The sequence below is a fragment of the Theropithecus gelada genome, chromosome 2, assembly GCF_003255815.1.
Source record: "Theropithecus gelada isolate Dixy chromosome 2, Tgel_1.0, whole genome shotgun sequence".
Lineage (NCBI taxonomy): Eukaryota > Metazoa > Chordata > Mammalia > Primates > Cercopithecidae > Theropithecus > Theropithecus gelada.
Window position 1 is genome coordinate 161,900,215 of NC_037669.1, and position 21,289 is coordinate 161,921,503.

Here is a 21,289-nt window from a genome sequence, read left to right on the forward strand (position 1 = left end):
CAGGCTTCTTAACCCATGGTTTAAAGGTTAGGAACACAGATCAAGACTCAGGCTTCTAGACTCATTAGCTGTGTGACCCTGAGCACTTTCTTACTTCTCTGTGCCTCAGTTTCCTCACCTGTAAAACACAGATAATAACAGAACCTAGCTCATGGGGTTGCTGCAAGGAATAAGTGAGTTAATACATATAAAGTGCTGAGAAAAGGCACGCAGTACGCAGTACAGAGTGTCAACTGTCATAAGAAAGCATTATGTAGCATGAGCTTGTGCATATTAACCCACATGACATGCATGATATTTAAAGGAACGCGATATATACCGTGAAGTTATAATTTACACACCCATGCATGTGTCTGTTTTCAGAGGATGACATCCGTAACGTTCAAGTTCTCAAAGAAGCAGAGCTGACAAAAAGCTGAGGGAGCGGGGCTACAGGAAGGGTTCATAAAAGTTACATTGACTTGTGCCTTCTTTTTAATCCAGCAAAGGGTAAAAGCTAAGCGGTGCTGTCCAACAGAACTTTCTGCAGTAACGGAAATATTCTCTATCTGCACTGTCCCAAAATAGTAGCCAGCCTCCACGTGTGGCTATTGAGCACTTGAAATGTGGCCTGCCAGGGTGAATCAATGAATTTTTGGCTTCATTTTAATTAATTTACATTTAAGCAGCTATGTGTGGCTAATGGCTATTATTTTGAACATCGCAGAGCTAGTCAGTCTAGGAAGAAAGAAGTCACAGGCAAAGACTAGATTATGCAATGATGCAAAACATTCCCTGATGTAATCAGAAATCATGAGTAGAACACCACAATGTACCCTGCAATTGTGAGTAGTGACGTGCACATACACTGAACCACAGCACAGAGAAGTCCAGATGCCGAAAGACAAGAAGGGCCAGGCCAGGCCGTGAAAAGCTTTGTGTGCTGTGGTCAGATTTGGCCTTGACACTGGAGACAGAAGAAATGTTCTGTACTAGCCAGGGTTCTCCAAAGAAACAGAACTGATAGGCTGTTTATATAAACATTTATTATAAGGAATTGGCTTATGCAATTATGGAGGCTGGCAAGTTCAAAATCTGCAGAGTTCAAAATCTCCAAGTAGGCTGGAGACCTGGGAAAGAACTTCTATTGCAGTTCAAGACCAAAGGTCGTCTGCTGCAGAATTCCCTCTTGCTGGTGGGAGGGTCCCTCTTCTGCTCTATTCAGACCTTTAACTGATTGCATGAGGACCACCCACACTGGGGAGGGCAATCGGCTTTACTGAAGGTCCACTGATTTAAATGTTTATGTCATCCAAAAACACCCTCACAGTAACAATCAGAATTATATTTGACCACATATCTGGACACTGTAGCCCAGTCAAGTTGACACATAAAATTAACCATCACATGTACTAAAGTTTTTGAGCAGCGCTATCAGCAGAACTGACTTTGGTAAGATAATTCAGCTGTGAGGCAGTGGGGAGGAATGGAGGTTCCAGGAGGCAGGAAGACCAGTTGAAAGGCTATTTCAGGCCGGGGGCAGTGGCTAACGCCTGTAATCCCAACACTCTGGGAGGCTGAAGTGAGTGGATCGCTTCAGCTCAGGAGTTTGAGACCTGCCTGTGGAACATGGTGAAAACCTGTCTCTACTAAAAATACAAAATTAGCCACACTTGGTGGTGTACACCCGTAAGGTGAGGTGGGAGGACTGTTTGAGTCTGGAAGGCAGAGGTTGCAGTGAGCCGGGATTGCACCACTGCACTACAGCCTGGGTGACAGAGTGACAGAGTGAGACACCCTGTCGCAAAACAAAAAAAAAAAAAAAAAAAAAGACCATTTCAATGCTCTGGGTAAGACATGAGGGATTGCACCAAAAAAGTGACAATGAGAAATGACTCATTTAGTATCTGTTAAAGTATGAATGAATGGATTCTGTGACTTTACAAAACACACACTTTATGAGAAGCTAGCATTTCCTCACAAATCTCCAACATAATGTAGAATGGGTAAGGAGGTTTTCCATACAACATAAAGGGAGGGAAGTGATGTAGCAGAGAGATACAGGTAGTTACTATAGATACGGAGATACAGGTAGATACAGAGATACAGGTAGTTACTGTATTCCCACGCTCAACAGAGTCTTATGCCTGCTCTGTGGGTAACATATGCCCACCTTTTACTCCTTCTAACTCACAGCCTTTCTAGAAGATAAACTATAGTACCAACATGGCAGTCTGTTAGCTGCTCCCAATATCCATTCCCCGCTTCATCCTTAAAACAACCTTGCCTGGCTAGCTAAAAGACTCCAAGTCAAGCCTCCCTTGCAGCTACCTGTGACTACCTGACCAAGTTCTAGCAATGAATGGAAAATGTGTTGTCTGGGACTCCCAAGTAGACTCTTTAAAATAGAAGGGACATATATCCCTTCCTCATTTCCTCCTTCTGTCCTGAAATGCAGATGTGATGGCTGGAGTTCCTGGAGCCATCTTCAACCACGAGGCGACGTGGAAGATTGGACTCAAATACCAGGATGTGAGCAGCAAACAGAACACTAGGTTTCAGATGACCATGAAATCACAGCACTAATTCCGGACTGCCTAATTTAGGTCTTCGGTTAGTTGAGAGACGGAATCCTTGTGTGTTTAGGCCACATTTTTGAGTTCTGTTGCTTACAATCAAACATAATTCCTAATTGATAGATGATACAGCTATTATTTTGTGCACAAAAAATGTAGATTTCAAAATTTCAGGCCACATACCTTCGTCCATATATTTTCCTATGGCCTTGGGTGTTGATATGTGGCTAGGCAGAAGAGGAGCCCACATAAACTAATACAGCACCTTACACCTCATGATTTCCTTCCAACAGCTGCTCTCAATAAAGAGACCACTACAAATACTTTCTACCACCTTGGATGAGTGCCCAGGTCAGTGTGAAAACAGACACCCCCCCTTCTCTATATAAGGAGAACCTTCACTAAGCTGGCCTTACCCTGAGATCAAGAGACTTAAACTCAAAGAATACGAAAACCTCAAAAGATTTTGATGTGCCACTGCTTTTAGAAATAACACAAAGCACTTTCTCTGGGGTGTGGTGCTTTGACAAAGGGTTGGGGCATACACTTGGGGCTTACAGTGAATTGATAAGCAGAGGGCATCTTTTTGCTACTTCCATTTAAACCACTTCCTCAGGCCGGGCAGGATGGCTCACGCCTGTAATCCCAGCACTTTGGGATGCCAAGGCGGGCAGATCACTTGAGGTCAGGAGCTTCAGACCAGCCTGGCCAACATGACAAAACCCCGTCTCTACTAAAAATACAAAAATTAGGCTGGGCGCAGTGGCTCACATCTGTAATCCCAGCACTTTCAGAGGCCAAGGCGGGCAGATCACGAGGTCAGGAGATGGAGACCATCCTGGCTAACACAGTGAAACCCCATCTCTACCAAAAATACAAAAAATTAGCCGGGCATGGTGGCTCACATCTGTAATCCCAACTACTCGGGAGGCTGAGGCAGGAGAATTGCTTAAACCCGGGAGGCAGAGGTTGCAGTGAGCCGAGATTGCGCCACTGCAATCCAGCCTGGGCGACAGAGCGAGGCTCCATCCCAAAAAAAAAAAAAAGAAATATTAGCCAGGTATGGTGGCACACACCCGTAATCCCAGCTACTTGGGAGGCTGAGGCAGGAGAATCACTTGAACCTGGGAGGTGGAGCTTGCAGGTGTTCACTGTGTTCTTAAACTCCACAAGGTCATCCCACTGTGTAGAAATGAAAACTCCACCTACAACCCGCACTTCCAAGCATTTCCCACTTGGTGTAAAGGGTGGTGTCCTGTCTCTCACATGTGGAGAGGTTCCTGCAGCATGACGAACCCCGAGTTGGGAATATGCAGTCCCACCAGGTTGGAAGCAGGGTATTCTAAGCTATGGGAATATTTGTAAGTCAGAACCACTTGAAGGCCCAGAGACCATAAATCTCTAAGTCTTATCAGTCATTTACTTCTCAGCATGAATAATTTCACCGCACTCCAGCCTGGGTGACAGAGCGAGACTCCATTTCAAAAAGAAAAGTAAAAATAAACCACTTCCCCAAAATGAAACCTACGAAATAGGGCTTCCTCACCAGAGCCCATCATTGCCTTAACTGAAGCAAACAGGTGCTCCATCCTGTACGAGAAGGTAAACTCCCCCATGCCCACGAAAGTTTTAAATGGAAGAAACTAACAAATATCAAACTAATAAAGGCCATCAAGAATGGAGAAGGGGAAAGAACTGGTGGGAGGCAGAAACAGGAGGTGGCTGGAGGAGACAGGGGAAGACATAGCTGAGGAACCCACATTCTAGAAGATTCTTCAGAAGAGACCCAGTTGATGTGGCCTCCCATGAAGCCCTTCAGAATTCTACCAGGAGCTGACGAGCTCTCAGCAAAACCAAGCTAGTGAGGGTTGGTGGGGGACAGAAAAAAATCCTAGACCCAGCTCCTTATCTTAGAAACTCAATTTCGTCCCAGAACCGCCACGCTTGGGAGTAGCTAGAACAGCAGCGCGAGCATTTGCATGTTTTTAATATCACTCAGCTTTCCTGGCTGTGTTCACTTGTGCCCGCTCAAGGCTACAGGCTAAGGAATGACAAAGTGGGAGCCGGGGTCCCTGCACAGCTCCACATGCTGTGGATTCAGGAACCCCAAGACAGGGCAGCTGACCCCAAAACTACTTTCTCCCTCTGGCGGATCAACACTACAAATTCCCTTTTGGTAGGGCTGCCAGATTTAGCAAATAAAAGTACAGGCCTTCCAGTTAAATCTGAATTTCAGGTACACAGTTTTTTTAGCTTATGTACCAAATACGGCATAGAACAAATTTATACTTTAAAAAATAATCTGAAATTTAACTGAAATTCCTGTGTTCTGTCTGCCAATCTTACTTCTGGCTTAAACTCCACAAGGTCATCCCACTGTGTAGAAATGAAAACTCCACCTACAGCCTGCACTTCCAAGCATTTCCCACTTGGTGTAAAGGGTGGTGTCCTGTCTCTCACATGTGGAGAGGTTCCTGCAGCATGACGAACCCCGAGTTGGGAATATGCAGTCCCACCAGGTTGGAAGCAGGGTATTCCAAGCTATGGGAATATCTGTGAGTCAGAACCACTTGAAGGCCCAGAGACCGTAAATCTCTAAGTCTTATCAGTCATTTACTTCTCAGCATGAATAATTTCATCAGATTCTTGAGGGTAGATTTTCATAGAAGTCACAACTGGGAGGGCTGGGGAAGAAGTGGAAAAGAAAGGAAGGAAAGCAGGGGCATCCTCTGAGTCAGGAAAGGAACAGAAGGTGCACCAAGAGTGCACAGCCATCTGGCCAGGGGCCCAAACCTCGTTGCCAAGCAACATAAAAAGGCCAGCCTGTGTCGATGAAACTCGTAGCAGAAATACAACCTATGGTCTGATTTCCTTTAACTGAAAAATTCAACACTCTACCACTCTTGCCAGGGAATGCCTGTGGTTTACAGAGGGGAAGGGGCTAACCACGTCCATGCAATCATTTTACTGAAAGCAGGGTACAGTTGAGAAGAAAGAAGGAAACATCTGAAGAGCATCGTGGTTTCAGGGAACCCAACTCCACACCCTGTTTCCCCTCTAACCACTATGCTGCGGTGACAAACCACACCTGTTAGCTTCAGAAAGAACACTGCCTGCCCGGCAGCACCAACTGGGGCTCAGCCATGCCTCTGTGAATAGCAAAGGAGACAAGAAAAAGGGAGTTGCCCATGACAAACCTCCCAAATGACAAGGTGATAGAGAGCAGCTCCTCCAGCCCAATGCTTCCTGGCTAAGACCTGCCTGCAAACAGTCCCCCATGCGGGCTTCCTGCCACCTGCCAGACGGAATGGGGTGGAATGCAAGTGGCCCATGGCACCACCAGAAAAGAAAACCTAGGCCAGGCGTGGTGGCTCACACCTGTAATCCCAGCACTTTGGGAGGCCGAGGCGGGCAGATCACCTGAGGTCGAGAGTTTGAGACCAGCCTGACCAACGTGGAGAAACCCTGTCTCTACTAAAAATACAAAATTAGCTGGGCGTGGTGGCGCATGCCTCTAATCCCAGCTACTCAGGAGGCTGAGGCAGGAGAATCGCTTGAACCCAGGAGGCGGAGGCTGCAGTGAGCCAAGATCGTGCCATCGCACTACAGCCTGCGCAACAACAGCAAAACTCTGTCTCAAAAAAAAAAGGAAAAAAGAAAAGAAACAAAAAGAAAAACTCAAGATCAGCAACACTGTCCCTGCTCCAGCCTCAGACGCCTGAGGCAGAGCCAGCCAAGCAGGAGGTGCAACCCTTCTGGCAGAAGCCCAAAAATCTACTTCTCTGTGTCAGGAGCCTTTGACCTGGGCCAAAAGCTGCCGCTCATCTCCCTCCTGACCCCGTCCTAATTCAAGATTCCAAGCTTCCCAAGTGCAGCTGCTTCTTTCCCAGAATCTTCAGCCAAGACAGTCAGGCAGGATGCAGTCTTTCAGGCAAGAGAGAGTTAAGAGTCCACGCTCCGTTCTTGCCATAAATCTCCAGGAACTCTGCTTTGAGACAGATGCCCCGTCATTCCACTACGTGCCCTTACTTTGGGCAGCAGGAATGACGCAGTTCCCAGGAACTGGCCTGTGGCCACCCAGGGGGAATGTGACCAGGGCCACAGGGATGAACGTCACTGAGCCAGACCTCCTCACCCAAAGTCCCGTGGCAAGAACTGCCCCCAGGCAGGCAAGTGGCTCTGTAGAAATGAAAGTGGGAAGAAGGAGGGCATGACAAAGCCACGCTGAAGTCCTAGCAGGAACAGGGCAACATGAGGGGAAAGGTCCCAAGGATTCCAGATTCTTGGAACAAGAGCTTCTCAGTTACCCCAGCCCAGAAGAGGCAGGGGCGCGCAGGGAAATAACTGCATGAATGAGCTCAAAAACTGCCTTTAGTCCTAAAAGCCTCTCTTTCCAAGGCTCTGGCTTCCTTACCCACGTTCATATCCACACCTCCACACCGACCCCTTCCCTCAGATCTCCGCTCTTCTGTCTTTACCAGCCAGCCTCCCTCTTGTGCTTCGGAGTGTGCAGTGTGCCTTTCCCCTCAAGCCTTCCTAATGGGCAGCATCCCCCGCCAATACACACACATAGTGACACTCCCTGGCTTCTTCCCTTTGCCATCTACATCAGAGCCACGTGGTTCAGCGCACTAACAAATAAGCCTCTCCGTGTGGCTCTTGGCAAATACAGTCAGTCCTCTTATTCACAGCTTCATATTTTTGAATTTACCTCCTTACTAAGCTTTATTTGTAACCCCAAAATCAACACTCGCAGGACTCTTGGGGCCATCCATCCACATGCACAGAGTGTGAAAAAATGAGCCACCTGATACATACGTTTCTGGCTGATGTCCAAAAAGAAGCTACTCTGCCTTCTTGTTTCGGCTCTCATACTGAAAACAAGTGTCCTTTCCTCGGTCCTTTTAGTGCTGTGTCTTTGACATTTTTGTGCTTTTTGTTGATGATTTTTCTCTATAAACTGGCCTCCAAGTATAGCAATTAAGTGCTTTCTAGTGCTCCTAAGTACAAGAAGGCTGTGATGTGCCTTATGGAGAAAATACTTGCATTAGACGAGCTTCGTTCAGGCAGAAGTTATACCACTGTTGGCTGTGAGTTCAGTGTTAATGAGTCAACAAAACGACACATGCAGAAAAAGGAAGAGGAAATTTGCCAATCTGAACATGAGTTCACTCTAGTTAAGTGCTAAAGTAACATCCGTTGTGCATGATGAAGCTATGGAAAAGATGAAAGTGCGGCTGGATTTGTGGATTCCATCTGGCACTAAGCCTGCAAGGTCACGAGAGATTAAAAAAGCAGAGTGGACAGCATCATCATGAGGCTAAGAGCCAAAGAAGTTTACCGTCACATCACCCAGAGTCAGGAGAACATTCAACCCTTTGCAACTAGTGTTTTATTATCAAGACATATTGCATATAATTGATTATAAGAAACATACTAAATAAGGGGTCTTTAAACAGAAACACACATATAACAAAGTTATGTATTGATTGGCTGACAAAAATGTTGTGACCAGAGGCTCTTAGGAACCTATCCCTCTATTTCCCCTAGGAGCAAAACCTTGGTACTTGCCAATTCAGTGTCTGTGGCAACTTTATAGAATATGACTACCACAGATAATGAGAATTGATTGTATTTACCTCTGCCTTAGCACCACCTTCATGTAGATGGGGTTCGTGGAGGATACAGACCAACTGTATACTCCACAATGGCCAGCGCAAAGGGGAGATGCTTTTCTTTGCCAATCCCCTGGCCTGCTATAATCCTCCCACAGTCTCACTCCATATCTCAAATGGAGAAGTCATATATATATATGTGTGTGTGTGTGTGTGTGTGTGTGTGTGTGTGTATACACACACCCCTACACACACACACACCCCTATCCAGGTCAGTAACAAAGATTCTACTTTTGCTCAAAACAGCCCATCCCACACCCTTTTATAAGACTGCCATGAGGGGAATGTCAGCTCCATAAGGACAGGATCTTTGTTCTACGCTCGATAAGTCAACAAGTGGCTACAACAACACCTGGCATACAATAGGTGCTCAGTCAATAGCTACTGAAGAAAAGAAAATAATAAATTTTTTAAAATCCCCACCCAGACACGTGAAGTAATAACCTACATTTGACATATCCTTGAGTTTATATCCCACCTTTGCAGAACATCAGCCTCTCCAGGCTCTCATCCTCTCATTCTCCACTTGCGAAATGTTTTCCCCTTTTTCTTTTTTTTTTTTTTTTTTGAGACAGGGTCTCACCCTTTCACCCAGACTGGAGTGCAGTGGTGCAATCACAGCTCCATGCAGCCTTGACTTTTCAGGCTCACACAATCCTTCTGCCTCAGCCTCCTAAGTAGCTAGGACCACAAGCAAGCACCACCATGTCTGCTTTTTTTTTTTTTAAAGAAATGGTGTCTCGGCTGGGCGCGGTGGCTCACGCCTGTAATCCCAGCACTTTGGGAGGCTGAGGCGGGCGGATCACAAGGTCAGGAGATCGAGACCATCCTGGCTAACACGGTGAAACCCCGTCTCTACTAAAAAATACAAAAAAACTAGCCGGGTGAGGTGGCGGGTGCCTGTAATCCCAGCTGCTCGGGAGGCTGAGGCAGGAGAATGGCGTAAACCCGGGAGGCAGAGCTTGCAGTGAGCTGAGATCCGGCCACTGCACTCCAGCCTGGGCGACAGAGCGAGACTTCGTCTCAAAAAAAAAAAAGAAAAAAGAAATGGTGTCTCACCATGTTGCCCAGGGTGCTATTGAACTCCTGGGCTCAAGCAATCCTCCCACCTCAATCTCCCAAAGTGCCAGGATTACAGGCATGAGCCACCACTCCTGGTCATGGAAGGTTTTCTACAAACAAAATCAATGCCTAGAATTTCCCAATAAAGGACCACTATAATACTCTGTTCTTCTAGGATTAACATAATAGTTCAGAAGATTAATTGATACACTTGACCCATTTCATTTCATTCGAAACACAATTCTCCATCCATTCAAGGCCCATGCCACACTATACCTTTGAGCATAGAGTGCTTTTGATCAGTCAAAAGGGTAAGTCAGCTACTCCCTCCCTCATCATTTTCGATCCTCCAGCACATTCTGTCCTCACAAATAACTCACTATGCACTCAACCTACCTGGGCTCACTCTTATACACCTGGCACAATCTATCTTCCATAGCCCCCTCCCAGCCAGAAGAGGCCTGTTTCCTCTTCTACCAATAGGTTCTTTGTGGTGGTGATCTTTTTTTTATTACGAGGCAGCACATTCACCAGATACTCAACATTTGGTAGAAAAATACATCTGGGATAATCTTACATTTGTTGGATCCAAATGCTTTACATGTACTAATTCAATCGCTGTAGTTAACTGCAAAAGTAGCTAGAATACTTTGCAGGTAGAGTTTATCGTTCCCAACTCTTGAATTTGGACTGGCCCCATGACTGACTTTAGCCCATAAGATGTTAATAAACATGAAACAAGCAGAGGCTTGAAAAGGGTTCACCCTTTTTGTTCCTGGAATCTCAACACTGTATGAAAATGACCAGGCTAGCCTGGTGGATGAAAGATACATGTGGCCCAGTCACCCCTGCTACCCTAGCTGACCACCAACCAACTGCTTGATAGACAAGGCCAAGATCAGCCAGCCGCCCTGCTAAACCACCAACTGATTGTAAATGTGAGAGATCAGCTCTAAGCCCAAGATCAGAAAAACTGGCCAACAAAACCATAAGCTAAATAAATGTCTTAAGCCATTAAGTTTTAGGGTGGTTTGTTTCATAGCAAAAGCTAACTGATAATACAACTTTTCTTTCTTTTTAAGAGACAGGGTCTCACCCTGTCCTCCAGGATGGAATGCAGTGGCACAATCATAGCTCACTGCACTCTGGAACTCCTGGGCTCAAGCAACCCTCCTGCCTCTGCCTCCTGAGTAGCCAGGAATACAGGCATGCACCACCATGCCTGGCTACTTTTTGTAGAGATGGGGGTCTCACTACGTTGCCTAGGCTGGCCTCAAACTCTTGGCTTCAAGCATTCCTCCTGCCTTGGCCTCCCAAAGTGCTGGGATTACAGGCCTGAGATCCCTCAACCAGCCAACTCCATTTTATGGATGAAAAAAAATTGAGGCACAGAGATTAGGTAACCTGCCAAAGGTCCCACAGCCTTTAAGGACATCTCCTTTTCTAAAGGAGGTTATATGTAAGACATGGCCTTATATGGCCCCATAGGCACAAAACAGGCAACTTTCAGCACTAAATAACCCCCACTATTTTGCATTTATGCTGCCCATCAAGTTTGCAAAGTGCTCTGCTCTCTTCTGACACATTCTAACCATTCAAAAATAACAAGTGTTGCCCAACGTCCATGGATGAATAGATAAATAAAATGTGGTATATACATTCAGTGAAAGGAAATTCTGACACATGCTGTAACATGGATGAATGTTGAGGACATTATGCTAAGTGAAATAAGCCGGTAACGAAATGACAAATACTATATGATTCCTCAATACTTACATGAGGTACCTAGGGTAGTGAAATTCACAGAACTAGAAAACAGAAGTGGTGGTTGCCTGAGCTTGGGAGAGGCGGGGAATGGAGAGTTAGTGTTGAACGGGTACGGAGTTTCCGTCTGGGAAGATGCAAGGGTTCTAGAGGTGGATGGTGGTGAGCGCTGCATAGCAAGTGAATGTGCATCCACAGTATGAATGTCTTAATGCCATTCTTAAGAACGGTTAAAATGGGGGCGAGGCAAAAAAGAAGAGTAAAAATGGTATATTTTGTGTTGTATGTACCTTACCACAATTTTCTTAAAGAGGAGAAAATAAGGGTTGGGACTGACAGCGATAAAATGACAGGTCCAAAGCCACTATTAGACCAGTCAGCACCCAGGGAGCCAGGTAAGCAAGATACACCCTGCTTTTCAGCGTCACTGAGTCACACGGGCTGTGCCCTCATCAGACGGCTCCCCCATCACATGCTGAAGGCCAGACGGGCTGGCAGATATGTCAAAGCAGATACGCCAAAGCTTAAAAACAAGCTTGGGCTCAAGGACAAAAACTCTCAAATCAAAGCCAGTGCCCTGCCCCCAACCTGGCATAGAAAACACACATCATGTTCTACCTCTGCTTGGCAGAATTTGGACTTGGTTTTCAAGATCACAGAACTGGATCTGACTCATTGGCTGGAAAATGAGCTCATATCAGGAAAAGTAAAATTGATGCAAATTTTTAATGAACCGGTACAATTTCTACCAGCCCAACAGTAGATTTTTTTTTTTTTTTTAAGTCAGGGTCTTGCTCTGTCACCCAGGCTGGAGTACAAGAGGCATCATGGCTCACTGCAGTCTTGAACTTCTGTGCTCAAGCAATCCTCCTGCTTCAGCCTCCTGAGGGCTGGGACCACAGGCACATATCACTATATCCAGTGAATTTTATAATTTTTTTTATGTCATATAGAGACAAGATCTCACTATGTTTCCCAGGCTGAAATTACCAATCTTTGTAAACTCTTCACAGAAAATCAAGTGTAGGAGGTTTTTCCCTTTCAAGTACCCTCAATTGAAATGCTGAATAGATAGCCATGGATATTCCAGACATATAAAACCACCACTATACTATCTTATTTTTCTCCAAATAGCATATGTACTTTTATTTCAAAATATTCACAAAGTTAAGAAAAAGTACAGTACAGATAACTTTTTGCATTCAACCATTTGAGTGAGGACCTGATGCTCCATCACCCCCCAAATACTTTTTGTAGTTGCTATTTGCTACAAATAAGGACTGTCTCTCACATAATAATAATGTAACCATCAAAAGTAGAAAACACATTGACACATGACTACCATGTAACTATCATGATTTCTTTAAAAAAAAAATGGGATATAAATAGTAAGAGAAGGTACTGGGACTTATTTTCTTCTTTTTGTCTATTTTCTAAATTTTCTACAATAAATTCTCCTTTTTTAACGAAGCCGAAACCCAAGCTCATGCTGGGATTCCGCTGTCAAACGCACTATCTCACTTAAATCCTAAGGCCCCCCTGAGATAGCCAGGGCTGTTCCCTTGACTACCAGCATTTCATGAACGAGGACGCAGGGACCCTGAGGTTGCAGAGCCCCCTGAGTTGAAGTAGAAGGAACTGCTATCTGAAGGAGTCTCTCAGGCACCATTCCCTGCTGTACATAGCCAGAGAGGTTTGTAAATATAAAAAGGAAGGGGGTGGGGACAAGAACAGAGGAAGAAAACAGGAAGCCCCACTTGGCAGCAGCTGGAGATGGACATCGCCCCCCTCACCATCAGGAAGGTGAGAGGAACATTCGCACACAAAACAAGCTCATTCATCTGGCCTGAGCAGCCCGTCCTCCACAGAGATGAAATGTGACATCCATGCCCTGCCTCAGCCTTTGAACATCCTTCCAGTTCCTTCGCTATTGACCAACAAGGTCCCTTGGGGTTGAGGGGTAGGAGTTAGGTTAGGAATCTAACCTTTTCTACCCTGCTTCTTCCTGCCCACCTGCAAGAAGGAAGGAGATTACGGGGAGGGCTTGCAGGCATAAAGCCAGGCAGGACGCTCTCAACATTCATCTTCATCTTCGGCTCTGCCCATTAAGAGTGACTCACTCATCCCCAGGACCTGGGCATCATCCGATTCGACCAGATGACTCAGTGCCTTGCCCAAGGGACTCAGTAATTGTCCTATTGTCCTCACTGGCCAAGAGAAGGGATGAAGAGATGGAGAGGCGCCACCATCCACTGCTTCCCAACAGACTAGGAGCCTCCCAGCCAGCTCCCTCCTACCTCTTTTGCCATCAAAGAAGATTTGGGGTGCAGAAGAACAGGGAGTGGTGTGAAATCCGCTTCAGGATGTGTCACAGCCAGCTGGGGACCCACCTGCTAAATGGGATTTGAGTGAACCCAATCCAGACAAGGCTGGATTTGCCAGTCATGCCACTCTCCATCTGCTTACCTAGCTACCGGGTGGGAAAGAGGCTGTAAGTAAAGGAGCAACGGAGAGGAAAAGCTCATGACTTCAAGGGAGGGCAGGGGAGGAACCTCTGGTCTGTTGGCGGCTCCCCAACATCATTCACTAGTTTGTTCATTTATTGATTTATATACTATTTGAGCACCTTCTGTATACTGGCATTGCAGACCTGGTAAGGAGCCAAACGAATGAAACTCTCTGCCCTTGTGGAGCTTCACTTACTGTAAACAAGTAAATTGTAACAGGTCAGATGGGGAGAAGGCCCACAGGGAAAAAGGGAAGCAAGGCATGGGGGCTGGGGCTGGCAGGGATGGTGGGCTGGGAATTACCATTTTAAATGTTAGCCTGAGAAGGCCTCACGGATAAAGGGACATTTGAGCAGAAACCTGAAGGAGATGAGGAATCGCGCTATGAAAATACCAGGGTTAGGACACCACCAAACAGAGGAAAAGGCAAGTCCAAAGACCTGAGGCGGGAGCACGTTTCACATCAGCACAGCCAAGAGAGCGACCTGAATCAGAGGACCAGCCTCGAGAAACCCTGACACAAAGCCCCCTAGAGCCATCTCTGCCCCTACACCTGAACTCGGGGACCAGGCAAGGGAAACTTAAGGTAGAGAAGCCGCTTCCGCGACTCCAGCGGGATGCTTTAACAGAGCATCCTTCAATCATTCTGCAGCATGGGCACATGGCCTGCTTTTAATAGACACGCGTGGGCTAAATGGCATCACAGAACCATAAATCCCCGTGTTAAAGACTTTCAGGAAAGGAGGTTTTCTGAATTCCTCGATATTTATCCAATGTTTAAATTAAATCCTTAGAAGCTTCTCCTCAAACCTAACCTGAACCCTCCATACTTCTGTTTCAGGTCAAGAATGATACAACCTCGGCCTACACTGGGTAGGACACATCCTCAACTTGGGGGGCATCTCAAAGATTGATGCAACATGGACACTTTGGAGGGGGAATGCCTCCGGGTGCTGGAATCTGTGGGAATTGGAAAGTCCTTTTTAGAGAAGGGTTTCTTCTCCCGGAACGCTAGAAGCCTGGGTGGGGCCCAGCTGGAAGTGGAGAAAGGGAGTGGCTGCTGCTCAAGGCTTGTACAGACCAACGAGCCATCAGAACTTTGAAGTGTACAGTCCAGTGCACCAGGCCAGGGAAGGAAGAAGGGTTTCAGGCAGCCACTCTGTCTAGGAATAAAGGCAACATATCTGGCAAGGTCCAACCAGAAACTTCAGCTCAGGGTTCGGAGCACAAAACCCAAACACACAGATAGGATCCTGGTAGAACTCCCAAAGCAACAAGGGGCTCCCTTGAAGAGAAATTGGAGAGATGCATGGAGATAGGGAAAAGAAGAGGAATGGTTAAGTCCTGGCCTCATTCTCTATGGGTCTATCTTAATATATTCCTAGATTTCTGGGACTTAATTTCCAAAGGGTCCATCCTACTGATATCTCCCCTACAGTACACAACATGCTGTGCACATACACAGTAGGTGCTCAGAAACTTTGCGTTGTTGTTGTTAATCTTTTTTTGTTTTGTTTTGTTTCTGAGACATACTTGTGCTCTGTCGCCCAGGCTGTAGTGCAGTGGCACAATGTCAGCTCACTGCAACCTCCACCTCCTAGGTTCAAGCGATTCTCATGCCTCTGCCTCCCGAGTAGCTGGGATTACAGGCGCCCACCACCACACCCGGTTAATTGTTGTATGTTTAGAAGAGAGGGGTTTCAACATGTTGGCCAGGCTGATCCCGAACTCCTGACCTCAAGTGATCTGCCCACCAAGTGATCAGCTTCCAAGAGTGCTGGGATTACGGACGTGAGCCACCATGCCCAGCCTCACTAAACATCTTCTTACAAGTGGACACTTTTGAAGGCAGCATCCTCTATCGTGTCATCAACACACCACAGGGACAGCACTGGGTCATTCGCTAGTGAACTACAATTTGGACGAACTGCTTAGATCTTCTTGGGAAATCTGAACTCTCATCTCAAGAGGCATCACAGGGTTGGTGATTCACATTAGCTCTCTAATTGGGAAGCCCAAGCGGGCTGAGGAAGGTGAACACAGGCCCCCAGCCCAGGGCCTGCCACACGGCAGGTACCAGTAACTATTGGGGGCTCTTTACCTTCCCCGTTCACAGGGCGTGGCTATCAGAGGCTGCAGGTGACACAAGTGGCACATCACGTCACACAGCAGCCAAAGGAAGACCAACTCCTAAACCAGAACCCATTTCCACGCAGCCCCCAGCAATCGCCTGATCACAGCTCCCCTCCGCCACTCCCTTTCCAGTCTGTTTCACCGCTTCTTATTTGGGCTCTCAGGACAAAGAACCAAAGTTTCAGCAGGACGATGGCCACGGAAGTCAGAATCCGCTAAGGAGTGTATAAGAATTCACCTAGCTAAACACTCCCAAGAGTGAGGCGAACACGAGGGAGGAAGCGCATCTTCCTACCGCTGCCTGACAGGTTGTCATTAGGAGTGGAGGAGGAACACGTTCTGGACATGTCCCCATAAGCACACCCAGCCCCAGCTCAGGGAGCACCCACTTGCAGGGTCATCCAAATGCCAGCACTCACACCCTATTAATAGTGTCGAGCACTGAAATGAAGCAGACTGCGGTGGGGTGGGTCACTGCAGATAAGACATATAGGACTCAAGCTCCTAGCCTTCAGCAAGAGATACAGAGTCAAAGGCACCCTCAAAACTGAGGGGTAGGGAGGCTTGAGGGAGTGGAGACATCTATGGGGCTATCTTACCTGCCTCGCCACCCTCCGTGCCTCCCAGTAGGGCTTGGAGTCTTCCACAGCTTTGCCAATTTTCTTCACCAGTTCATCCAGTTTCACCGTTGCTTCAACCAGAACAGAGCGGAACTTCTGACGAGCATCCTGCAGCCAGGGGAAACCGAGGAAACACAGTTCAGGCTTAAGAAGGGATCTGCAAACACCTACTGGACCTAGACAAAAACACCAACAAAGGACTTTACCCAACACACAGACCTCTAAAGTAGCACCTTTGTAAGACAGTGTCTAGAGCAGCACCGCCCAAAAGAGCTTCCTGCCACGGCGGAAACGTCCCATGCTCTGCACTGTGCAGTGCAGCGGCCACCAACCACGTGTGGCTACCGAGTGCTTGGAACTGGCTGGTGTGACTGAGGAAAGGAGTTTTTAGTTTATTTAATTTTAATCAGGCCGGGCGTGTTAGCTCAAGCCTGTAATCCCAGCACTTTGGGAGGCCTAGGCAGGCAGATCACTTGAGGTCAGGAGTTGGATACCAGCCTGGCCAACATGGCAAAACCCCATCTCTACTAAAAATACAAAAATTAGCCAGGCGTGGTGTCAGGCACCTGTAGTCCCAACCACTCAGAAGGCTGGGGCACAAGAATCTCTTGAACCCAGGAGACAGAGCTTGTGGTGAGCAGAGATCATGCCCCTGCACTCCAGCCTGGGGGACAAAGCACAACTCTGTCTCAAAAAAAAAAAAAGTTTAGTGAGCAACAACGCAAAGTTTCTGAGCACCTACTGTGTATGTGCACAGCACGTTGTGCACTGTGGGGAGATATCGGTAGGATGGACCTTTTAGAAATTAAGCCTGTCTCTGCTAAAAATACAAAAATTAGTCGGGCACAGTGGGGGGGCACCTGTAATCTCAGCTACTCAGGAGGCTGAGGCAGGACGATCATTTGAATCAGGAGGCAGAGCTTGCAGTGAGCCGAGATCGTGCCACCGCACTCCAGCCTGGGTGACAGAGTGAGACACTGTCTCAAAAAAAAAATAATAATTCATTCACTATATTTAAAATTTTTTAATTAACATGGCTAACAACTACTATATTGGATAGCATGGTATAGATTAAAAAGCTTTGTCCAGGACCTCTGGACAGCATGTTGTCAAAGCTCAGGATTTTAATCAGAGACATGGATTCAACGCTGACTAAACATCTTTCTGGGGAAGAATGTCCAGCCGCCTCCGGCAGCTTCAGTCCAAATGATGCTGTCAACGTTAAACACTGAGTGCACATTTATTTATTTATTTACCACATGCCAGACCTGGTGCTGGGCCTTAGGCGTGGCCCTGTCTCCAGGGCACTTACAGCCTGGTGGGTGAGGTAGGTATTACAGCCCATTCCAGAAAAGTCAGCGACAAGGTAGGAATGGTCCAGGCGCCATGGAACTCAGCAGGGAAGAATGGCACCAGACCATGTATCAGAGGGAGAGTCACAGGAAACTTCCAGAGGAGTACAAAAGTCCAAAGCATGAATAGGAATTTGGGGGAGGGAAAGAAAATACTGAGTCCCAAGCAGGCAGCAGAGCCTGTGTCCAGATAAGAGGGGAATGGGAACAGCATGGTGTTTGCAAGAAACCAAAGGAGGCCGGAGGTCTGGAATGTGGAGAATGGCAAGAGATAAGGGGTGGCCATCCATCCTGGCGACAGCAACTAGTAACTTGGACCTTGACAGGAGTTAGGAAGGCAAAGGAGGACTGTGTAAGGCTTAATCATGTTGTAAAAGTCAAGAAACCAGATCCAAGAGGTATGAGAGAAAAAAAAAAAAAAGTTAAATAAGTTAGTCCCCGGGTCTAGGAAGACCTATTAGGAGGGATCAGGTCAGTGACTCAAACCCCACATCCCCTCTACCTCTCCCTCAGTCATCTGCCTGACAAAGCCACACCTAGGGGAGGGAGGGACACATGCATAAGTTTTTAAAAAATGGGAAATGGAGGCCAGGCACAGTGGATCACGCCTGTAATCCCAGCACTTTGGGAGGCCAAGGCGGCTGGATCACCTGAGGTCAAGAGTTCGAGACCAGCCTGACCAACACAGAGAAACCCCATCTCTACTAAAAATACAAAATTAGCTGGGCCTGGTGGCACATGCCTGAAATCCTCAGCCTCAGGAGACTGAGGCAGGAGAATCGCTTGAACCTGGGAGGCAGAGGTTGCAGTGAGCCGAGATTGCTCCATTGCACTCCATCCTGGACAACAAGAGCTAAACTCTGTCTCAAAAAAAAAAAAAAGGAAAATGGCCAGGCACAGTGGCTCACACCTGTATTCCCAACACTTTGGGAGGCCCAGGTGGGAGGATCACTTGAGCCCAGGAGTTCAAGACCAGGCTGAAGGATATAGTAAGACCCTGTCTCTATAAAACACAAAACTAGTGGCCAGGTGCGGTGGCTCACACCTGTAATCCCAGCACTTTGGGAGGCCGACACGGGCAGTTCATGAGGTCAGGAGATCGAGACCATCCTGGCTAACAAGGTGAAACCGTTTCCACTAAAAATACAAAAAAATTAGCCGGGCGTGATGGCCGACGCCTGTCGTTCCAGCTCCTTGGGAGGCTGAAGCAGGAAAATGGCATGAACCCAGGAGGCAGAGCTTGCAAGTGAGCCAAGATGGCGCCACTGCACTCCAGCCTGGGCAACAGAGTGAGACTCCATCTCAAAAAAAAAAAACAAAAAAAAAAAACCTAGCTGGGCATGGTGGCCTGTGCCTACGGCCAGGGCGGGAAGATCGCTTAAGCCCAGAAGGTTGAGGCCACAGTGAGACGAGATCACACCACTGTATTCCAACCTGGACGACAGACCCTGTCTCAAAACAAAAAGAAAAGAAAAGAAAAGAAAAGAAAAGAAAAGAAAAGAAAAGAAAAGGGGAAGTGGATACTCCAAAGGAACAACACATGATCACGAGCTATGAGGCTGGCGACTCAACACCCACCTGCTGGTAAAACACGTATTCTATTGGCTAGAGGGGCCTGCCTCACAAGTAACTATCGGAAAAATGTTATTTTATTTTTTTTGAGAGAGTCTTGCTCTGTCACCCAGGCTGGAATGCAGTGGCATGATCTCGGCTCACTGTATGTAACCTCTGGCTCCCGGGTACAAGCAATTCTTGTGCCTCAGCCTCCCAAGTAGATGGAACTACAGGTGTGCACCACCACGCCCAGCTAATTTTTTTTCCCATATTTTTAGTAGAGATGAGGTGTCACATGTTGTCCAGGCTGGTCTCAAACTCCTGGCCTCAAGTAATCTACCTGCCTAGGCCTCCCAAGATGCTGGGATTACAGGTGTGAGCCACTGTACCTAACCAAAATTTTATTTCTAAACATGCAATTGCAGGGGTCTCATGGGGGGAGAGGAGGCTCTGATCAGTTCTAATGCATCCCGTCATCCCAAGCTGCGGGCTTGCTAGATGGGTTTGAACATGCCGCCGGTATTCCAAAATATGAGGGTAAAAGCTCTACCTCCCATGGGAGCGCCTCAGCTCCCGAGGCTGGATCTCACATCCAACACAGGCTTTGCCCCCTTTCCCCTGGTTCTGTGCCATCATCATCATCCTGATTTCCTCTGCCTTCTCCCTTATCAGACCAGGCTTAGGGTCATCCGCTGCAGCTTCTACAGGCAGAAAACAAGACTAGCCTTGTTCTCGGGGGAAGTGCCCAGGGAATGGAGAAGCCCCACAGAGCTTCTACAGGACTTGGTTTCCAGCAAGTGGGAAGCAGCATGCTGTCAAAGCCCAGGATTTTAATCAGAAACACAGATTCGATGCTGACTAAAGTTCCTTCTGCAAGGCCCTAAGCAGGGCCTTCTCTATGACCCATACCTATAAAATTGTTACTTTCCATCCCATAGGGAGGGCTCTTAGAAGGAATCAAGGAGAATACAAATGTAAAACATTTAACAATTTCTGGGCACACAGTCAGTGCTCAATAAATGTATACAATTTTTCCTCCTGGTATAAAAAGAGACCCCGAGACCCTATTAAAAACTACCCAGGGAGTTTCCCGGAGACAAGGGCACGGCGGACATAATAACTTGTTACACTGTGCAGGCAGCCGCTTTGCAAGATGCACTCGCATGCATGACCGCATCCTCACGGTCACCTCCCTGGTGGTTGGCAGTGCCAGTGCTATCCACATTCACACCACTAAGAAAACTGAGGGCCAGATTGGTCAGCGTGTGGCCTGTGGCAGGTCACATCATCCCCTATGCCTACTCTGTTAAATGAGAACTGGGCCCCAAAGCAGTGGCCTATGGGCCAATAAGCTTAGTGCATTTGGCTGGTATGCTGTGTAGTAAATGTCAGGGAAAATTCACATTAAAAAAAAAAAAAAAGTGAATTCTCAAATGTTTAGTTTAAAGAAAGAAAAATAGCTAGGAGTAGAGCAGAAGGTGCCCCCTTAGGCAGGGGTTACCCTCCTCTCCAGTCCCTATCACTCTGGTGCCTGAATCACTCATTCAGGTTCCCTGCCCAGCAGCTAAAGACATCTGATCCGCCAAGAGCTCTTTAGGGCACTGGTGAATACAACCCACCAACACTGCCTTTGTGGAGAAAGAAGGATGGATACAGGGCACAGACTGACTGACTGCTATGTGGCAGGCACTACTGTCAGGGCTTAAACCCCACCAATTTGTGCAGTCACTAACAATCTTAACAGGTAGGTGCCATTGTTGTTATCCACATTTGACAAACGAGGAAATAGAGGCAAGGAGAAGAAAGGTAACTTGCCCAAGGTCATAGAGCTGGAAAATGACAGAGCAACAATTAAAGTCAAGCAGTGCTAAGACTACTTATACACACTGAGCAACAGACACACGGCTGAGAAGGCCACCCAACCCAAGTCAGACGTGAACAAAGGGGATTCCACCAGACAGAGAAGGGGGTCATTCGACCCTCCAGCATGGACAGGCTGGCCTGGTAGGGGCTGGAGCCAGGAAGCCTCCTGGGCCATATAAAGGCATCTGAACTTCATCCCATGAG

General features: G+C 47.2%; 1 protein-coding gene across 1 annotated transcript in view; it reads right to left on the minus strand.

The window, feature by feature from the left end:
- The window catches only part of SH3BP5 (SH3 domain binding protein 5), a 76,804-nt gene that overhangs the window by 30,586 nt on the left and 24,929 nt on the right, over positions 1 to 21,289 (minus strand). Inside the window, exon 3 of the mRNA XM_025376324.1 lies at positions 16,296 to 16,424. Within this exon, the coding sequence (XP_025232109.1) occupies positions 16,296 to 16,424 (129 nt within the window). The remainder of the gene's footprint in view (positions 1 to 16,295; positions 16,425 to 21,289) is intronic.